At 47.8% G+C, this 18,127-nt stretch overlaps 1 protein-coding gene across 1 annotated transcript in view; it reads left to right on the top strand.

Annotated features, from left to right (window-relative positions):
• The first annotated feature begins 930 nt into the window (after positions 1 to 930).
• EMB (embigin) overlaps positions 931 to 18,127 on the top strand; it is a 33,888-nt gene continuing 16,691 nt past the window's right edge. Inside the window, exons 1-3 of the mRNA XM_077347085.1 lie at positions 931 to 1,151; positions 12,793 to 12,885; positions 16,633 to 16,713. Coding sequence (XP_077203200.1) covers positions 1,061 to 1,151; positions 12,793 to 12,885; positions 16,633 to 16,713 — 265 coding nt within the window. The 5' untranslated portion in view covers positions 931 to 1,060. The remainder of the gene's footprint in view (positions 1,152 to 12,792; positions 12,886 to 16,632; positions 16,714 to 18,127) is intronic.

Raw genomic sequence — 18,127 nt, 5'->3', positions numbered from 1 at the left:
TATGGGGAATGCTGAGCCAATCCTTCTGTGCAATCTTTTTGGCTGAAATCCAGGACTCTGAGGGAAGAGTGGGTAGAGAAAATGTTAATCCTTCCTCTCATATGGTGGTCTAGTGATTCCAGTGTTGGGCTAGGGTTTGTGGACCCAGGTTTGAACCCTACTTTGCCTTGGAAAACTGCTTGAGTGGACTTCTGGAGGACCACAGGTTGACTACCCCTGGCCACAGGCACACACATGTGATTTTAAAAGGGGCTTAGACAGACTCGTGGAGGACAGGTCTATCAGTGGCTACTGATCATGGCGACTGAAGGGAACCTCCCTGGTCAGAGGCAATAACCCCCTGAATATCAGGACATTTCATTAGGGGTAGGCCTTGGTGCCCACACCCTGTTGCTGGCCCTCCAGAGGCACCAGTTGGCCAGAGAGTCTAGACTTCGGGGGTTCTTCTGCCAGGAATCCCTCTAATCCCCCTTTAAAGCCATCCATGCTAGTGGGGGGGGGGGGGGAGAGTACATTCAAACAGCAGCAAACCCCCTCAACTTAATGACTTCTTGGGCCAAGAAATACTGCTTTTTGACCAGCCCACTCAACCTCCACGATTGTCCTTGAGACTGACTAACTAGTATGTGGGAAAGAGAGAGGGAGAGAGGGAGAGAGAGAGAGAAGTTCTCCAGTGGAGGGCTTTGGAGAGCGTCTCTTAGACACATCCGTGGAGGGGCGAGAAGAGAGGGGGGTGGATTCCTACGGTGCTGAGGAGGGGGCTTCCATCCTGGATCGCCCCTAACAAATACTGTTTATCCTTACTGACGTCTGCCGCGATTGCCTCCATGCCTGCCGCTGTTTTGTGCACGGCTTGTCCCCCCTCCCTTTGACTTCCGCACAAGGCCACGGGTCTACAACCAGCGCCCGGGGGCCCGGAGGAGGCTCGTCTGAAGGGCTCGCTCGCTCGCTCGGCGGGGAAGAGGCGCCTGTTGCTTTCGCTGCCGTCGGCCGCTAGGGGCGCGGCGGAGTCCGCCGGAGCTCATTGCGGAGCTGGTGCGGCTGGGTCGGCGGCAGCAACATGGGCTTCTCCGAGGCGCGCCCCTCCGGCTCCGTCGCGCTCCTGCTCGCCCTGGCCGCTGCCTGCCTCTCGGCTGCCGCGGACCCGCCAGGTAACGCGCCTCTCTGCCCCGGGCCAGCTCCGCGGGCAGCTCCTAGGGAGGAGGGAGGGGGATCCGTGCCAAGGACTCCCGAAGAGTCACCTTGGGCTGCTCTCTTCTCAAGGGGAAAGTGGCGTTGGGGATCCTCTGGGGGGAAGGGACGCTTAGGCTTCCGATCCAGCGGGTCTAGCTGCCTGGCGGGACCCCGGGGTCCCGCGCCCCCCTACCCCGAGCGAGACAAACGGATGGGGCGTGCAGATATCTGAAGCGCACGGGCCGGGGGGCGGGGGGGGGGGAGGGAGGCGCATCGCCGGGACGGATCTGCCTGCAAATTATTCCCCGGCTTATTAATTTAAAAAACACAAAAAGCACCCATGTTCTCTTTGCTTAGGACTCCTGAAAAGTCCTCTCCTTGTCTTCTAAACAGTTGCCTGGATTTGGGGGGGGGGGGGGGAGGTGGCAGGGAAATCAGCCCAAGGGCGATCTGCGTGGCTGGGAGACGCTGGGTAGTTTGCAAGGGGACGAAAGATGGCATCGGGCAGAGGCCGCATCGCCTCGCCTCCCTCTTCTCCGCTGGCCCGCACTCCTCTAACAGGGCCCTGGGCTTATCTGGGACGTCTCTGAGCTGGGCCTGGAAATGTTGACAGGCTGCGCACCAGAAGATAAGAGCGGGGGTGGGGCGGGGGGCACGAAGTCCCCCCCCCACCCCGCCTGAGCGTTTCTTCCCCGCAGCCCACAGAAGTTTGTGACCGTCTGTCGGTGGGACCTCTGACTCACAAAAGCTCCTCCGGGCTGCGACACGGGGTACTCCCTAGGGCAGGGGTAGCCAACCTGTGGTCCTCCAGATGTCCATGGACTACAATTCCCATGAGCCCCTGCCAGCAAACGCTGGCAGGGGCTCATGGGAATTGTAGTCCATGGACATCTGGAGGACCACAGGTTGGCTACCTCTGCCCTAGGGTGCCACTCCACTTGGGTTTCATCGTGATACAATGTAGACCAGTGGTTCTCAACCTTCCTAATGCAGTTCCTCATGTGGTGGTGACCCCCGACCATAACATTATGCAAGGGTTCTTTCACCGAAATTAAACCGCAACTGACCCATGCTGTGAAGATCCATTGCTCATGATTGTATATGGATTGGTTACAAATTGTATGTAAATTGGCGGGCACCTTCAGAAGGAGCGGCAACAGTGGTGACCCCCCCCCACAGCCAAGCTGCTGGCCCTGCTGCGACCCCTGTGAAAGGGTTGTTGGACCCCAAAAGGGGTCCTGACCCCCAGGCTGAGAACCACTGATGTAGACCCAATGTGGGTCTCTCTCTGGAGTGTACAGACCCAATCAGAGCCATTTTCCCCTCTGCTTCCGAAAATGGGTACGGAAACAAGGGACACCATTCAGGCACCTGGTGAAGCAGGCCCTGGGCTACCAAAATAGTGGTCACATGCTTCTACATTGCTGCAAGATGGCTTTCTCTCTCTCTCTCTCTCTCTCTCTCACACACACAATCAGACGTAGCATATTTTCATTTTAGAAAAATTGCTGCCAAGTTGCAGCTGATTTTGGGCCAGCCCATAGGCTTTTCAAGGCAAGAGACCTTCAGAGGTGGCTTGCCAATGTCTGGTTCAAGGTAGTGACCCTGATGTTCTTTGGTGGTCTCCCATCCAAATGCTGAACACAACAGACCTGGGTTAGCTTCATGTGTTCTGACGAGCTCAGGCTGGCCCGGGCTATCCAGGTCAGGCAGGAGTGGTTTAAAGATTCACGGGGACCATAGCAACAGAGCCAGTTTAAGGATTGATGGGGTGCTTGGCAGAGAGCAATTGCGGTGGGGGCAGCCAGATTGGGGCAGAGGGCCCCCCCACAATGGAAAGGGGTGTCACTCCACATTTTCTTAAGAGGGGGGGGGAGAGGATACAGCCCTCATGCATGTGTGTGTGTGTGTGTGTCTGTGGGAGACATCAAGCACGGCCCCTAGAAGCATGGAGCCCATATCACTTGCTACCTGCAGGACTGGTTTATTCATGTAGCACATGCAGCTATGGGCTCCACAAATCCTTAAACCACTCCTGGCTACATGTGCTACATGGATCAACAGGCCCCCCTGTGTTCAAGGCACTTTTTTTGTTAGGACCAATAAAAAATCTCACAAAACAGGGACCAAATTTTCAAATACTCCTTCTGGGAAACTCAGCCCCTCACTCGCTGTTTGGTACTATTTTGGGGGCGGGCGGGGGGCGGGGAGGGACTCATAACGAAGGTGCTATGTGACGGTGTAGTCCATGGACATCTGGAGGGCCGCAGTTTGACTACCCCTGGACTAGATGATCCATGAGGTCCCTTCCAGCTCTAGAGGGTTTCGTAACCGAGCCTGTATGAGGGGTCCCACCCCCAGCACATAGGCTCAAGACCACAGCATAAGGCTTTAGGATGCTTTGGACTGATCCTGAGTTGAGCAGGGGGTTGGACTAGCGAATGCTGGCAGGGGCTCCTGGGAATTGTAGTCCATGGACATCTGGAGGGCCGCAGTTTGACTACCCCTGATCTAGTCCAACCCCCTGCACTATGCAGGACACTCACATCCCAATCGCTCATCCACTGTAACCTGCCACCCCCATGAGCCTTCACAGAATCAGCCTCTCCGTCAGATGGCTATCTAGCCTCTGTTTTGATGGAGAACCCACCACCTCCCGAGGAAACCTGTTCCACTGAGAAACCGCTCTAACTGTCAAAACTTTTTCCGGATGTTTAGGTGGAATTTCTTTCGTATTAATTTAATCCCTTTGGTTCTGGTCCGTCCCTCTGGGGCAAGAGAGAACAACTCTGTTCCATCCTCCATATGACACCCTTTTAAATGCTTGAAGATGGTTATCAGATACTCTCTCAGCCGTCTTCTCTCCAGGCTAAACAGACTAAGCTCCCCCAACCTTTCCTCATATGTCTTGGTCTCCAAACCCCTCACCATCTTTGTTGCCCTCCTCTGGACATGTTCTAGTTTGTCTACATCCCTCTTCAACTGGGGTGCCCAAAACTGAACACAATACTCCAAGTGAGTCCAAACCAGAGCAGAGTAAAGCGGTACCATCACCTCCCGTGAACTGGGCATGATACTCTGTTTGATACAGCAATGAGGAGATGTCTTCCCCCTTTGTCCTTCTGTTACTTCCCACACTTTTGTTTCCTGCTGTGCAGGTGTGAGACAGGACTCTTGTGCTGCCCTCTCCTGGCCACACTGAGTACACAGGTCAGAGAGGGGATGGAGGAGGCTCTCAGGGTGGGCTGGGCTGCACACAGAGCTCTGCACCTGGAAAGCTTCTCCCACTCAAACGTGGTGGCTCTGCTGAGGACAAAAGGAGTCTGGCTGGGTTGGAGAGGGGGACAGTAATATCATTCTCCCCACCCTTCCCACCCAGCCAGTCACCTTCTTTTCCTCCCAGGCAGCAATGCCGAAAGGAGACGAACTGGTTTGAAGAAAAGGGGGGAGGGAAGCCCTCCCACCCAGCCAGTGGCCTGTAAGAGCTGTGCTATTATGAACCCTACTCCCTGCGTTATTAGTATTTTATTCTTATATTATGTTTTAAATTCTAATGTCAATGATTAGTGACTCACCCTATGTCTGTTGAGATAGGGTGAAATAAAAGCTTGGAAATTAAGTAAGCATGCAGTTTTATGGTTGGCTCTACCTCTTCTGGCAGCCATATTGTACTAGCGCCCACCACTCTATATCACAAACCCCAGGTTGCCTACGGTGTCAAAAAGTTTGGGGACCCCTGTGTTTCTAGAGCAGGGGTAGTCAAACTGCGGCCCTCCAGATGTCCATGGACTACAATTCCCAGGAGTCCCCTGCCAGCGAATGCTGGCAGGGGGCTCCTGGGAATTGTAGTCCATGGACATCTGGAGGGCCGCAGTTTGACTACCCCTGTTCTAGAGTATGGGGCCAATTTGAAATCGCAACAGGGAAACCATTCAGCTGCAAGTACAGTTACGTCCCAGGGAGACAGAATTGGAAGCTCACCAGTTCTAAGGCCCAAGCCGCAAACCAAACCATGTATCATCGGTAGGAAGAAGCCAGTGGTTACAGCCCTGGAGGAATCTTCTCCAGCTCCACTGCTGAGTGATCCTACCTAACTATCTTGCTGCACTTCTCAGCATGAACGCAGAGAAAGGCCGGGGCTCTCTAGTAGTGGGTCTTTCTGAAACCCAGCCTAAAAACCCAAGGGGCAGCTCTAGAGGGTTTCGTAACCGAGCCTGTATGAGGGGTCCCACCCCCAGCACATAGGCTCAAGACCACAGCATAAGGCTTTAGGATGCTTTGGACTGATCCTGAGTTGAGCAGGGGGTTGGACTAGATGGCCTGTATGGCCCCTTCCAACTCTATGATTCTATGATTCTATGATTAAGGCAACAGTATACAAAGAGCTTTGTCCCTAAGTACATAAAGTACCTCTAGTGTTATGGATAGGCGTGATATTTTACACTGTGAGCTGAATGGCTTTGAAGACTGATAAACCATCAGTTTTCTAGAGGATGTTGTTATTAAAAATATTTATGAACATAAGACGGCTGGCTTGATCGGAGGTCTATCGAGGCCAGCATCTGTTTCCTGTTGTTTCCAGGAAGCCGTCACAGCAGGGCATGAAGGCCGTTGTTCTTCTCCACAATCATTTCCCCCAGCAACTGATACTTGGTGGTGTAGTGGTTAGGAGTGCCGACTTCTAATCTGGAAAGCCGGGTTTGATTCCCTGCTCCCCCACATGCAACCAGCTGGGCTCACCACAGCACTGATAAAGCTGTTCTGACCGAGCATTGATATCAGGGCTCTCTCAGTCTCACCTCCCTCACAGGGTGTCTGTTGTAGGGAGAGGAAAGGGGAGGCGACTGTAAGCCGCTTTGAGACTCCTTAGGATAGAGAAAAGCAGAATATAAGAACCATTTCTTCTTCTCTCTCAGCCTTCCCTACCTCATAGGGTGTCTGTTGTGGGGATAGGAAAGGGAAAGGGATTGTAAGCCGCTTTGAGACTCCTTCAGGTAGAGAAAAGCGGCATATAAGAACAAACTCTTCTTCTTCTTAATGCCACAGACCTTTGTGTGGGTGCACATGAAAGCTCATACCTTGAATAAAACTTTGTTGGTCTTAATGGTGCCACTGGACTCTAAATTTGTTCTGCTGCTTCAGACTAACATGGCGGCCCACTGGAATCTACTGTCATGGCAAGTATTAGGCATGTCAAAGGACCATGTAAGGCAGGGATAGTCAAACTGCGGCCCTCCAGATGTCCACGGACTGCAATTCCCACAAGCCCCTGCCAGCATTCGCTGGCAGGGGCTCGTGGGAATTGTAGTCCGTGGATATCTGGAGGGCCGCAGTTTGACTACCCCTGATCTAAGGTAACAGACATCCCCATATCCCACAGTGATAAATGCCACCGCTCGCTGGAATTATGCCTCTTGTAAAGAAGTACTTATCTCTTTTTTTTCTCAAGGCTATGTCCACCAATTTCATTGGGTGATGCCAAGTTCTTGTATTATAGGACAAAGAGAAACAGTTCTCTCCACTGTCTGTCTTTCCCTCAATGTATAACTTAAAAATTCTCTATCCCCTTTTAGCTATATTTTTAAACCCCAACTCTCCAAACTGTCTGTAGCTTTTTCTTACTCAGAAGGTGCTCCAAGCCCTCAGTCATTTGTGCTGCCCTCCTCTGAACCTTTCCCGCAATATCCATTAAGATGAGGTGAGCCAGACCGTACAAAGTATTCTCAGTGTAAAAACACCATATATTTCATGAAGGCATGCCAATACTGGCTGTTTTATTATCAACCCCTTTCCTAATAATCAATCAATATCTAGGTATTATTAGTAATAACAATAATATTTGTATCCGGCCCCTCACCAGTGTCTCAAGGCTGCAAACAACATGGTTAAATACAGCATAAAATTACATTACAGTACAATATTAATAACCTAAAATAGTTTCAAAAAATCAATTAAAAGACTGGGTAACCCAATCAAAATTCTGATGGCCACAGATGTAGGTTCACCCAGTTGGTTTGTTGGTTTTCCGGGGCGTCTCCCAGCATGTGCTTCTCCGTGTCCATATGCAGGGTACCATATGCAGGGTACGTGCTTCATCACTGGGCCACCCCCTGCACTGCTCCTTGCCCCCCACCTCCCCAGCACAATGCTGAATGTTTTGTTAGTCTTTAACAATACACAAACGTTTGATCTCAGAACTTTGATGTAGTGTGGTAGTATAACGTATAATGCCAACAAAAAAACCCCTTCACTCATTGGTTTATTTTATTTCAGTGCATTTTTAGAACATATTATCAATCAGTATGGTGCCTAGCCAGCTTCAATTGCAAAATTCACGTAAAGTTGCCTGAGTTATGAAAGGGAAGAAAGGTGAAAGGTGAACAGATCGTTAAATAGCTATGTGTAAAGGTAAAGGTATCCCCTGTGCAAGCACCGAATCATGTCTGAACCTTGAGGTGATGCCCTCTAGCGTTTTATTGGCAGACTCAGTACAGGGTGGTCTTGCCAGTGCCTTCCCCAGTCATTACTGTTTACCTCCCCCCCCCCCCCAGCAAGCTGGGTACTCATTTTACCAACCTCGGAAGAATGGAAGGCTGAGTCAACCTTGAGCCGGCTGCTGGAATTGAACTCCCAGGTCAGAGCTTCAGACAGCATGTTGGCTGCCTTACCACCCTGTGCCACAAGAGGCCCTAGCCATGTGTATGAAGGCCAAGTAAAGAACTGCTTGAAACATCGAACCTGCTGTGTTATCTGTGCCTTCAGCAGAATCTGCATTCTTTGCTTTATGTGGGCCTAGTAGGCCTTAACCTATGTCCTCTTTTCTTAGACATGGTAGTCAGCAATTCTTCTTACGCTAGTAGCATTAGATAGATAAGGTAGCAGTCTTCCAGAAAATATGCTAAGTGTAGGTTGCGTGCTTATTGGCTGAAATTTGATGCAGTCTTGAGTGGGCATGCAGTTATGGGCTATGTTATTGCACTATAGTGACGTAAACTTTGCTATTGGTACCAAAGGTGAACAATGTAACGGAGTCAGCATCTTGAACTCATGTGTGGATAGCTGTTTTCCTTGATCATGATCAACGGATAAAGAACTTGCTTCTACTGACTAGTGCGTATTTATTTAGACCCCTTCAATTGAATATTCAAATTTGTATTTCGCTGTCGATTAGACCCTTGCATTATCAAGGCCAGTATTGTCTACTAGACTGGCAGCAGCTGTCCAAAGTCTAAGGCAAAAATCTTTCACACCACCTACTGCGTGTTTTTTTTTGTTTGTTTAACTGGAGATGCTCGAGATTCAACCAGGGACCTGCTTCATACAAAACAAATGCTTGGACCCTGAGCCACAGCCCCTTTTCTAATCTACAATCATTGATAGACTAGTATGTTTGCAGCAAAGATAGTTCTGAAACAGGCATGTTGCCCGAAATACGTTTGATATTTATGCTTCGAGGAGAGAAGACCAGAGCCAGATCTTCCCCGACCTTTCTGAGCCTTTGGACGCCTTTGGAATTCTGATACAGTATGGTGGACACAAAATGGCTGCCTCAGGAGACAGGGCCTGTCAAAAAAATGGCTGCCATGGGTTCAATCATACAGTGAAGATCCTAGCTGCTGCCAAAGCAATGCTTTAAAAAAATATTTAAAAACAAACAAGCCTTTACGGGCAAAAGCCTCAATGGGCCTCATCCACTTCCTGTCAGGAAAGCGGTGGCCATGGGCACCGCATTTGGGACCCCTATGTTAGACTCTGGACCTATTTGCCTCATTGCCTTCTTTGAGCTCATTACACCCCGTTTGGGCATATTTCCCCAAATGAGGAAATGACTGAAATGTCCCGAGAAACTTCTCTGGCAGTGGCTCTCCAGGAGATCAAACAGAGGTTTTCCATGTCACCTTCTATCCGATCCTTTAAATTGGAGATGCTGGGGATTGATCCTGGGACTTTCTGCACACAAAGCAGATTTTTTTTCTCACTGAGTCACAGCCACTCCCCAAGCAGATCTTAGGTAAAATTCTGAACCCTTTGGGGCTTTCCTGGCTGTGTTTCCAATTCCCACTGTTGGGCGTTTTGCACCTTTGTTTCTGCTGGACTGATTCTTTTTCATCAAGAATAACAATACTCAAACTGATCTGTAAATAGCTGGCTACACATTTCCTTAGAGCAGGGGTAGTCAAACTGCGGCCCTCCAGATGTCCATGGACTACAATTCCCATGAGCCCCTGCCAGCAAACGCTGGCAGGGGCTCATGGGAATTGTAGTCCATGGACATCTGGAGGGCCGCAGTTTGATTACCCCTGCCTTAGAGGCTATGCAAGGATGGCCAAATCTGTTCATAGCAGAGCACCAGAGTGATTGATTTCCTAGCCGGTTATTGACAAAGCCATCATTGGCGATGATGCTCTCAGATAAGACACTCTGTCTTCCCGTCCACCCCGGAGACCTAACTGAGATGATCTCATCAGGCTGGTGCTGGCACAGGATGTTCTTTGTGGACGGCAGAGCGCAAGCAGAGAAAGAGAAAAGCAGGCTCTCTGGCCTCAGCGGGAGACGAGAGAGACTCCATCTGACAAGAGAGTAATCATCTCACCTCCTACCTCACTGCAACACACTGCCGGTATCTGAACCCTGTGAGTGTGTGGTCTGCCCCTTGCAAATGCAATACGAAAAGGAGATGGCTTGCTTGCTTGCTTGCTTGCTTGCCGTGTGAGCAGGTTTCCTTCCAGCAGAGAAAGTGAAGCCAGCTTTCCCTTTTGAAATTGCACGTGTCAGTGTTACCCTGTTCCTGGTTTATGTAAATGTCTTCTGGTGGCATTTCGGGAAGCAGCCACAAAACAGAAGAGCAGGCCAGGGGAATAATTGCTTGAATACATTAAGTACAAACAATATCGGCTCAAGACAAGGGCAGTGAGGATAGATTCAGAGAGGGACTGGAGCATGCTAACTCCCCCCATTCCTGCATGACAGCTGTTCCTTAGAGCAGGGGTCTCTAAAGCGGGGTCCACGGGTGCCATGACACCCAATGAAATATTTCCTGGCATCTCCTAAGTAGGCAATGCCAGGTGCGGCTATGCCAGTTTGGTGGTGTGGTTAAGAGTGGGGGCTTTTGAACTGGTGAGCTGGGTTTGATTCCCCACTCCTTGTCCACCTGCAGCCAGCTGGGTCACCCTGGGCTAGTCACAGTCCTTATAGTGGTATTCCCACAGATCAGTTCTCTCTCAGCTCCAACTTCCTCACAGGGAGTCTGTTGTGGGGAAAGGAAGGCAAGACAATCGTAAGACTCCTTCGGGTAGTGAAAAGCAGGGTATAAAAACCAACTCTTCTACCCAGCAATGATTCTAATGGACCACTGGAGATTTGATTAGCTTTGTAGATTTAAAAAAAATGTTTTGGCACCCGCTGTCACCACACCTCAAGGGCCTTCACTATGTGACTTGAAAGTCTGAGTGTCAGACATTTTGTGGATGGTTCTGCATCCTGTGGGAGCCATTTTATGGAAGTCATTTTGTGACTGTGCCCATCACACTGTGTCAGAATTCCAGAAGTACCCAGGGGTTCAAAAGAGTTTATAGGCATCCAATTCAATTCCAATGCAATGAAAGCTCAGGATCTATACATGGATGATTTGTAAACATATGAATGAGTTCTCCATGTTCAGCATGTTCAGCATTCTAATCTGGCGAGCCAGGTTTGATTCCCCGCTCCCCCACATGCAGCCAGCTGGGTGACTTCGGGCTAGTCACAGCCCTGATAGTGCTGTTCTAATCCAGCAGTGCTGCCATAATTTCTCTCAGCCCCACCAACCTCACAGGGTGTCTGTTGTGGGGAGAGGAAAGGGAAGACGATTGAAAGCCAATTTAAGATTCCTTCTGGTAGAGAAAAGCGGCATATAAGAACCAACTCTTCTTCTTCTTCTTCTGAAACATACATGGAGTATCTTTCTCTCGGGATGTCTCCATGTAGAGACTTAGGCAAAGTTTTGAAGTACTACAGTCTTTCCCAGGTATGTATGTGTGGGAGAGAATTCCACTTCTTGTTGGTTCTCTTTGTGCAATTTTTCCTTTATACCAGCGGTCCCCAACCTTTTTTCGGCTGGGGACCGGCAGGGCAACTGCTCCGCCCGCGCAGCATGCATGCGCGCTGCACGGCCGAAATTGCGCATGTGCGATTTCGGCCGCAGAGCACACATGCACACATGCGCGGTGCGGCCCTGATTCCCTCTCCCCCCCTCCCGCAGTAAGAAGCTTCCCGGGCTGCAAGCTTGCGGGGAGAGGGAACCGCGGCCCGGCGCCCTGGCCTTCGTGGCCCGGCACTGGGCCGCAGACCACAGGTTGGGGACCACTGCTTTATACGGAGCACTCCACAAAAAAGATGTATTATAAAATAAATTATTTTCCAAAAATGGAAAGCAATTTAGGATTGCAGCATTAGATAATGATGCAATCCAAAAATTATAGGTCACCATAACTTTTTAAACACCATATATAAATTATTATGTCATTGTAACTTTTGTAACATCAAAAATCAGGCCCATGTTGAGACCTTTGTAGGAAAGGTTTATTGGAGCACTTAATTTTTGGCTTCTGCTTTAGCTGGTGTAGGTACCTATGTGTGGAATGGATGCTTTACAACTGGGACATTTACAGGACAGTCGCTTCCAAAGTGGGTCGGGTGAAGGGTAAAATGCATTCAATTGCACTCTTAGTATCATTTTAACACAGTGCTTATGATGAGCGTAGAAAAATAGGAGCTATAAATAGTCATCGGAGAATGTATTGCATTAAAAATTTCTTCCTGTTCACACAAAGCCATTTGCCGGCAATGATTGATCTTGGGGTTGGTATCAACTGATGGGGCATGGCCAGGATTGGCCTATCAATGGCATGTGGCCTGCTTAATGCCTTAGTTAGCTTCCCTGGGAACTGGGGAGAAAACATGTTTAAAAGAATCAAGTGAACTTTAGAATGTGTCTTCTTTGGGAGGAATGTAGAGTATGCATTGACTCATTTCTGTGCATAGTGATCACGACTGGTAGGAAAGTCCAAAAATAGCTTGTTCCACTCCTTTTTGTTTTGGGCGATTTTGACAGATGGGAAAAACTGAGTTCATGCAGACTCCGGTCATTACAGCTAGTCACAGCTTCAATGCCACATTTTCCGTACTGTTAGATACATTCACTACTCGACCAAGGCTGTCACATATTTTAAGACACTGCTAACAGTGCCGCTTCCGGTGATGTTCTGGGAATTTCCCTGATTTCCGTGGTAAAGATGGGGAGGATCTCTAGAGCAGGGGTAGTCAACCTGTGGTCCTCCAGATGTCCATGGACTACAATTCCCATGAGTCCCTGCCAGCAAACGCCTGCTCTAGACCATTACATGACCAAGGGCTTCTCTACCCAGAAATGACATTGGCATCTCAGAGTGGTATCAAGCCAAAGCAATCATTTTTCTGCAGGGGACAGATCTCTGTAGTCTGGAGGTTGTAATTCCAGGCCATCCCCAGAACCCACCTGGAGGTTGGCAACCATAGCTTCCAGAAGAATTTTTAAAGCTCTACTGTAGGGAAAATACGATCCCGCTGTTATCACTAAAGTATTCTCTTTTTTTAATGCAGTAGTTCCTACCACCGCAGCGGAGACGACCAGCCATCAAGCACCAGTGAGCACTCCAGGAAGCATAAGACCAGCATCTACATCATATAGCTCAGGTAATGATTTGTTGTTGTTTTTCCTTCAGTGGGTGTTATAACAAATTTTGATGCTGTTAGTGGCCAAACTCCCTCCTCAGTCAAAGTGGGAGTTTTTTCACAAATTCCCTTTTGGGTAATGTTGCCAGTTTGGTGTAGTGGTTAGAAGTCCAGGCTTCTAATCTGGCGAGCAGGGTTCAATTCTGCACTCCCCCACATGCAGCCAGCTGGGTGACCTTGGGATTGCCACAGCACTGATAAAGCTGTTCTGACCGGGCAGTGATATCAGGGCTCTCTCAGCCTCACCCACCTCACAGGGTGTCTGTTGTGGGGAGAGGAAAGGGAAGGCGAAGAACCAACTCTTCCTCTCAGGAACACAGCATTGCTTAGCTAGAAATGTACAAATACAAGTCAGTTTCACCCTGCAACCCAAAAGTTCCATGCTCTGTCTAGCTGTATGCCACACTCCTTCTGGGAGGTACCTGGATCTTGTAGGTGACCTTTTTAGACCCTTGACGGTGGCTTGTGACTGACTTCTCTTCCCCCCGAATTGGTAACAGTACTTCACTTAACGCCAAATGGCACTCACGGCTTTATTAATTTCTTGATTTTCTAAAAGGCTTTCTTCTTTTCACCACAACTGTAGCCCTGATTGACTCTAATTAATTTGCTTACCCCACCTCAGCCATTTCCGTCCTTAATCACGGGATCGGCAAACTCCCTTTTGACATTATTGACATTATTGCCAACTACATTCTGGATACTGTTCAAATAAAATGGAATTTATTTGCCTTCCCTGGGAAACTCATCATAGTCCATCTGAAACCATTACCAGTTACCTTAATGTCCCGGGAATCACTGGTAATTAAATCAAAGGTTTTTGTCTCAGTCATGCCAAAACCATCATTTTACAATATTTCCCTTCCCATCCTTCACAAAGTGAAGCTAAAATGCTCAGGAAATGCTCTTTAATGGCTGACTTCCCTCTAAGAGTATTAATACACATAACCAAGAGAAATAAACAAACAAACAAATAAATAGTGCCTGCCTGCCTTGAGCATGTTGAAGCAGAAGCATGTTTTAATCCAGGTGCACTGGCTCCATTGTTCACTCTTGTGTAGAAATAATAAAATAGATGGAGGTCTCAGTGAGCTGAAACTGCACGTACCAACATTTTTCAGACTGTATTTCATACACTCCCAAATTGGGGATGGGCACATTCCTCACCCAGCTCTGGTCAAGTCCCCCCTTTCTTAGTGAATTTCGAAAGGCACCATTTATTACTTGGACATCTGCTGAGTTTAGGCTTGCCAAATCTCCCTAGGCCACTGGCAGGGGTTGTGGGATAGGGCTGATCTAGGGAACTCGGGGGGGGGGGGCTACAATACCATAGATTCCACCCTGCAAAGCATCCATTGTCTGTAGAAAATCTGATCTCTGTCATTTCGAGCTCCGCTGTAATTCCAGGGTATCCTCTTTTGGGTATCCTCCTTTCCTGGAGGCTGGCAACCCTAACTGGGTTGTCCACAGTGGACTTTGGGGACTTTATTAAATATGATCCAGGGCCTGTATATTTGCCAATTTCAGCACGAGACATTTGAAAGTAGAGTTACAGACTTTCAGTCAGCATCCTATGCTTGCCACAACAATTCTCTTGAATACTGGATGGGATTTTTAAAAGAAAACCATCATTTCATGTGACGTGATGTCACTTCAGGGTTTTCTCTGGAAATGATGTTGCATCATGCACAATGATGGTGCCCCTCAGGTCCCCACCCCCATCTTTCTTCAGGTGTTATTGACTGGGAACCCTATGTCACAGAGTCCACCCTCTGATATTGCCATTCCAGTAGAACTAATCTCTGAAGTCTGGTGATCAGGTGTAATACTGAGAACTCCAGCCCCCTCCTGAAGGTTGGCAAGCCTTCAGATGGGCCCTGCTTCATCTACATCTTAAAGTGGTACAGTCAATGCAAATGTTTACAACTTGCCCTTATTGTATACACTTTCCTTGAGTTATATTTAGAGAATTTCAGGCAGCTTGTTTCTCAGAGGGAAGGTTTACTGTAGAAATTTCCTGTAGCAGGGAAGGGTTGTTAACTTCTTGCCCTGCTGGTGGGCATCCTGGAAACATCTGGTTAACCACTGTGTGGAAACAGGATGTTGGACTAGATGGACCTTTGTTCTAATCCAGCAGGGTTCTTCTTAAGTTCTTAAACTGGATTCTACAACCCAGGAGGTTTCTCACTCCATGTGGAAGTGTTTGTCAAGGTGCCTGAATAGTTTCCATTCAAAATTCTCCAAAGAGAAGACCCAGACTTTTGGTCTCCTAACATTCCAACTCAACTATGGAAAAGAATAGCCTTCAACTGTAATCTAAATATTATCATCATCTTGGTTGGAAAGGACTGCCTGCAGAGCAAGAAGCCATTAGAGACAAATTGCCCCAAGTTGTCTTTTTCTAAACAAGAGTGACTCATATTCTCCATAGCTATGTGCAGTTTCATGAACATCTTCAGAAGAGCTACACAGTTAGAGGGAAGTGTTCTGAAGTTAAACTGCAGGTCAAATTCCAGCCCCGGGCCACTGCTGCTTTCAAAATCCACGAATCAGCACTTATGCTTTGTCAGAGGCACTGAACTGAAATCAGAGCTAAGCTTGACAAGACACTGGCAAATCCATGGATAGATCTCTGAAGTGTTTATGGAGGAATGCTGCAAGGTTATCAAAATGTTTTTCTGGCTTGGACCTATCTGCTTTTTCTGAGTGGCAATTAGCTTTACTCGGAAACCGTCAGACAAACTCCTAGAAGCAAAAAATGGGCAATAGGTGAACCTGACCCAGAGGTTGAGTTCGTGTATCCAGGAGCAGAGCTAAGGGGTAGATCCAGCATAAACCTTTTTTCATCCAAGGTACACAACTATCTCATGTATTTACAGAACCCTTCTAGCAATACATTCAGGTGGTCTCTCAGAATGTGTTCCAGACAAGAGGTAGTCAACCTATGGCCCTCCAGATGTCCATCGGGGAGGGCGGTATATAAATATAATAATAATAATAATAAAATTCCCATGAGCCTCTGCCAGCAAATGCTGGCAGGGGCTCATGTGATTGTAGTCCATGGACATCTGGAGGACCACAGGTTGACTACCCCTGTTCTAGACGTTTAATGCTTAAAGCTTAATTCTGCTTTAATAGTACAACCTGCACTGAGTCCTGATGTGATTATACCACAAATACGCAGTAATTGGTTTAAACTACAAGTACAACGATATAGGCTAGATATCAGGAAAAAAATTTTCACAGTCAGAGTAGTTCAGCAGTGGAATAGGCTGCCTAAGGAGGTGGTGAACTCCCCCTCACTGGCAGTCTTCAAGCAAAGGTTGGATACACACTTTTCTTGGATGCTTTAGGATGCTTTGGGCTGATCCTGCATAGAGCAGGGGGTTGGACTAGATGGCCTGTATGGCCCCTTCCAACTCTATGATACTATGATTCTATGATTCTATGAATACACCTGTCCCTGTCCAGCATCAGCCAGGGAGTATGTAGGACAGGAAACGTGTAGTCAGAAACTACGTGTAGCAATTTAACTCAGAATTTCTATTTTCAGTGGTAGCTCCTTGATCTTTCCAATGTGTAGCTGCCTCTTCCAGTGTCCTTTTATTGTTTTACAACTTAAAGAATACTTAAAAGAACAGAAATAATGCTTTTCTGAATCCTGTATGCAGGATGATAAAATTCATTCTCAAGATCTCTTTTTGTCAGGTCCATCTACTACTGCGGAATATGCTAAGGAAACGACAACAATCCCTGTTTCAGAAGAGAGGCACAATATCACTGTAAAGGGTATGTTTTTCATCACTATCAGTTGTCTACAGCTATGGCCTCATGAGGGCTTTTGATTCAGCCATGCGGTTTGTTCTGTCCTTTGACTTTTCACACAGAAGTTTCTAGTTCTCCTGGCTACGGAGGTAAGTGTCAAAACATCTGATCAAAGTCTCCTCGAGCTCCACAAATGTCATAGAACAAAGTGACATCTTAAAATGAGAAGATTTGGGTAAACTTAGACCACTCAGGGAGTAATGCTAAGCTAACCAGGTTTACTCATAAATAAATCTCATATTATTCAGTGGGGCCTGTCCCTCTTTTACATTCATACCTAGAGTGGAGAACTTCTATTACAGTTGATCTCCAGATGGCCAAAATCAGTTCCCCGGGAGAAAATGACTGCCTTGGAGGATGAGTTTTATGGTATAGTATCTTACAGAGGTCCCTTCTCTCCCCAAACCCCACCCACTCTAGGATCCACCCCCAAAATGTCCAGATATTTCTCAATCCATAGCTGGCAACCCGAATTCATATGTCAGTTTCTCCCAGAGTCACCTATAGCAATGTGGATGTAAAGAGCTCTCCAGGGTAAGGAAGTCCTTGTCCTGCTGCCTGATGACCACCCTAGACAAACTTGGGGGGGACGGGACATGCTCACCTTTAAGGATAAATCGATTTATTTTTTGCAAGTCAAGATTTTCACGTTGGAGTTTGCATTTTTTTTAATGAGAGGAGGGTTTTTTTGTGAAATAGAAATGCAAAGTACACGAGAACTAAACTTGGTTTTGCTGCTGTTTTCATTCCTGCCTGCAGCACAAACTTATAGCTTACCTGTAGCTGAGATTTTCTTTGACGGCTCCCAGGAGTTGGGCCTTCTCTGTTAGCCCCCTTTGTTTCAGATAAGCCCTTTGTTTTCCTCTAACCCTTTCCATAGGAGTTTCTGTGAAACTAGTTTGTCTTGTTCCCTCCTTCTGCCAAGATGAACACAAAGGCAGTTTCATTCTCCTTTTTGTCCTATTCAGTCCTTGCAGAGGCATTTCTCAGACAAAAGGAATGAATTAGGGGCCAGCTTGGTAGGTTCAAGAGATAGCTATGTATGCCCTGACCTAAATAATGTAGGCTAGCCTGCTCTTGTTAGATCTCAGAAGCTAAGCAGGGTCTGCCCTGGTTGGTTACTTGGATGGGAGACCACCAAGGAAGTTCAGGGTTGTTACACCATGACAGGCAGCAGTTAATTACCTCTGAGGATCTCTTGCCTTGAAACCCCTATGGGGTCATCATTTGCGGCACTTTCTTCCACCACCAGAGGTATTTATAAAAGGAAATTGGGCTTCAAGATCAGGGCCCCTTTCTCCTCCAGATCCAACTGCAATCCATTGCTTTACTAACTAGGAAAACAGGCTGGAAGAAAGCTGAGGGCTGATTTTCATTG

The sequence above is a fragment of the Paroedura picta genome, chromosome 7 (assembly GCF_049243985.1).
Source record: "Paroedura picta isolate Pp20150507F chromosome 7, Ppicta_v3.0, whole genome shotgun sequence".
Lineage (NCBI taxonomy): Eukaryota > Metazoa > Chordata > Lepidosauria > Squamata > Gekkonidae > Paroedura > Paroedura picta.
Note: the sequence above shows the minus strand (reverse complement) of the source record. Positions and strands in the feature narration are given on the sequence as shown.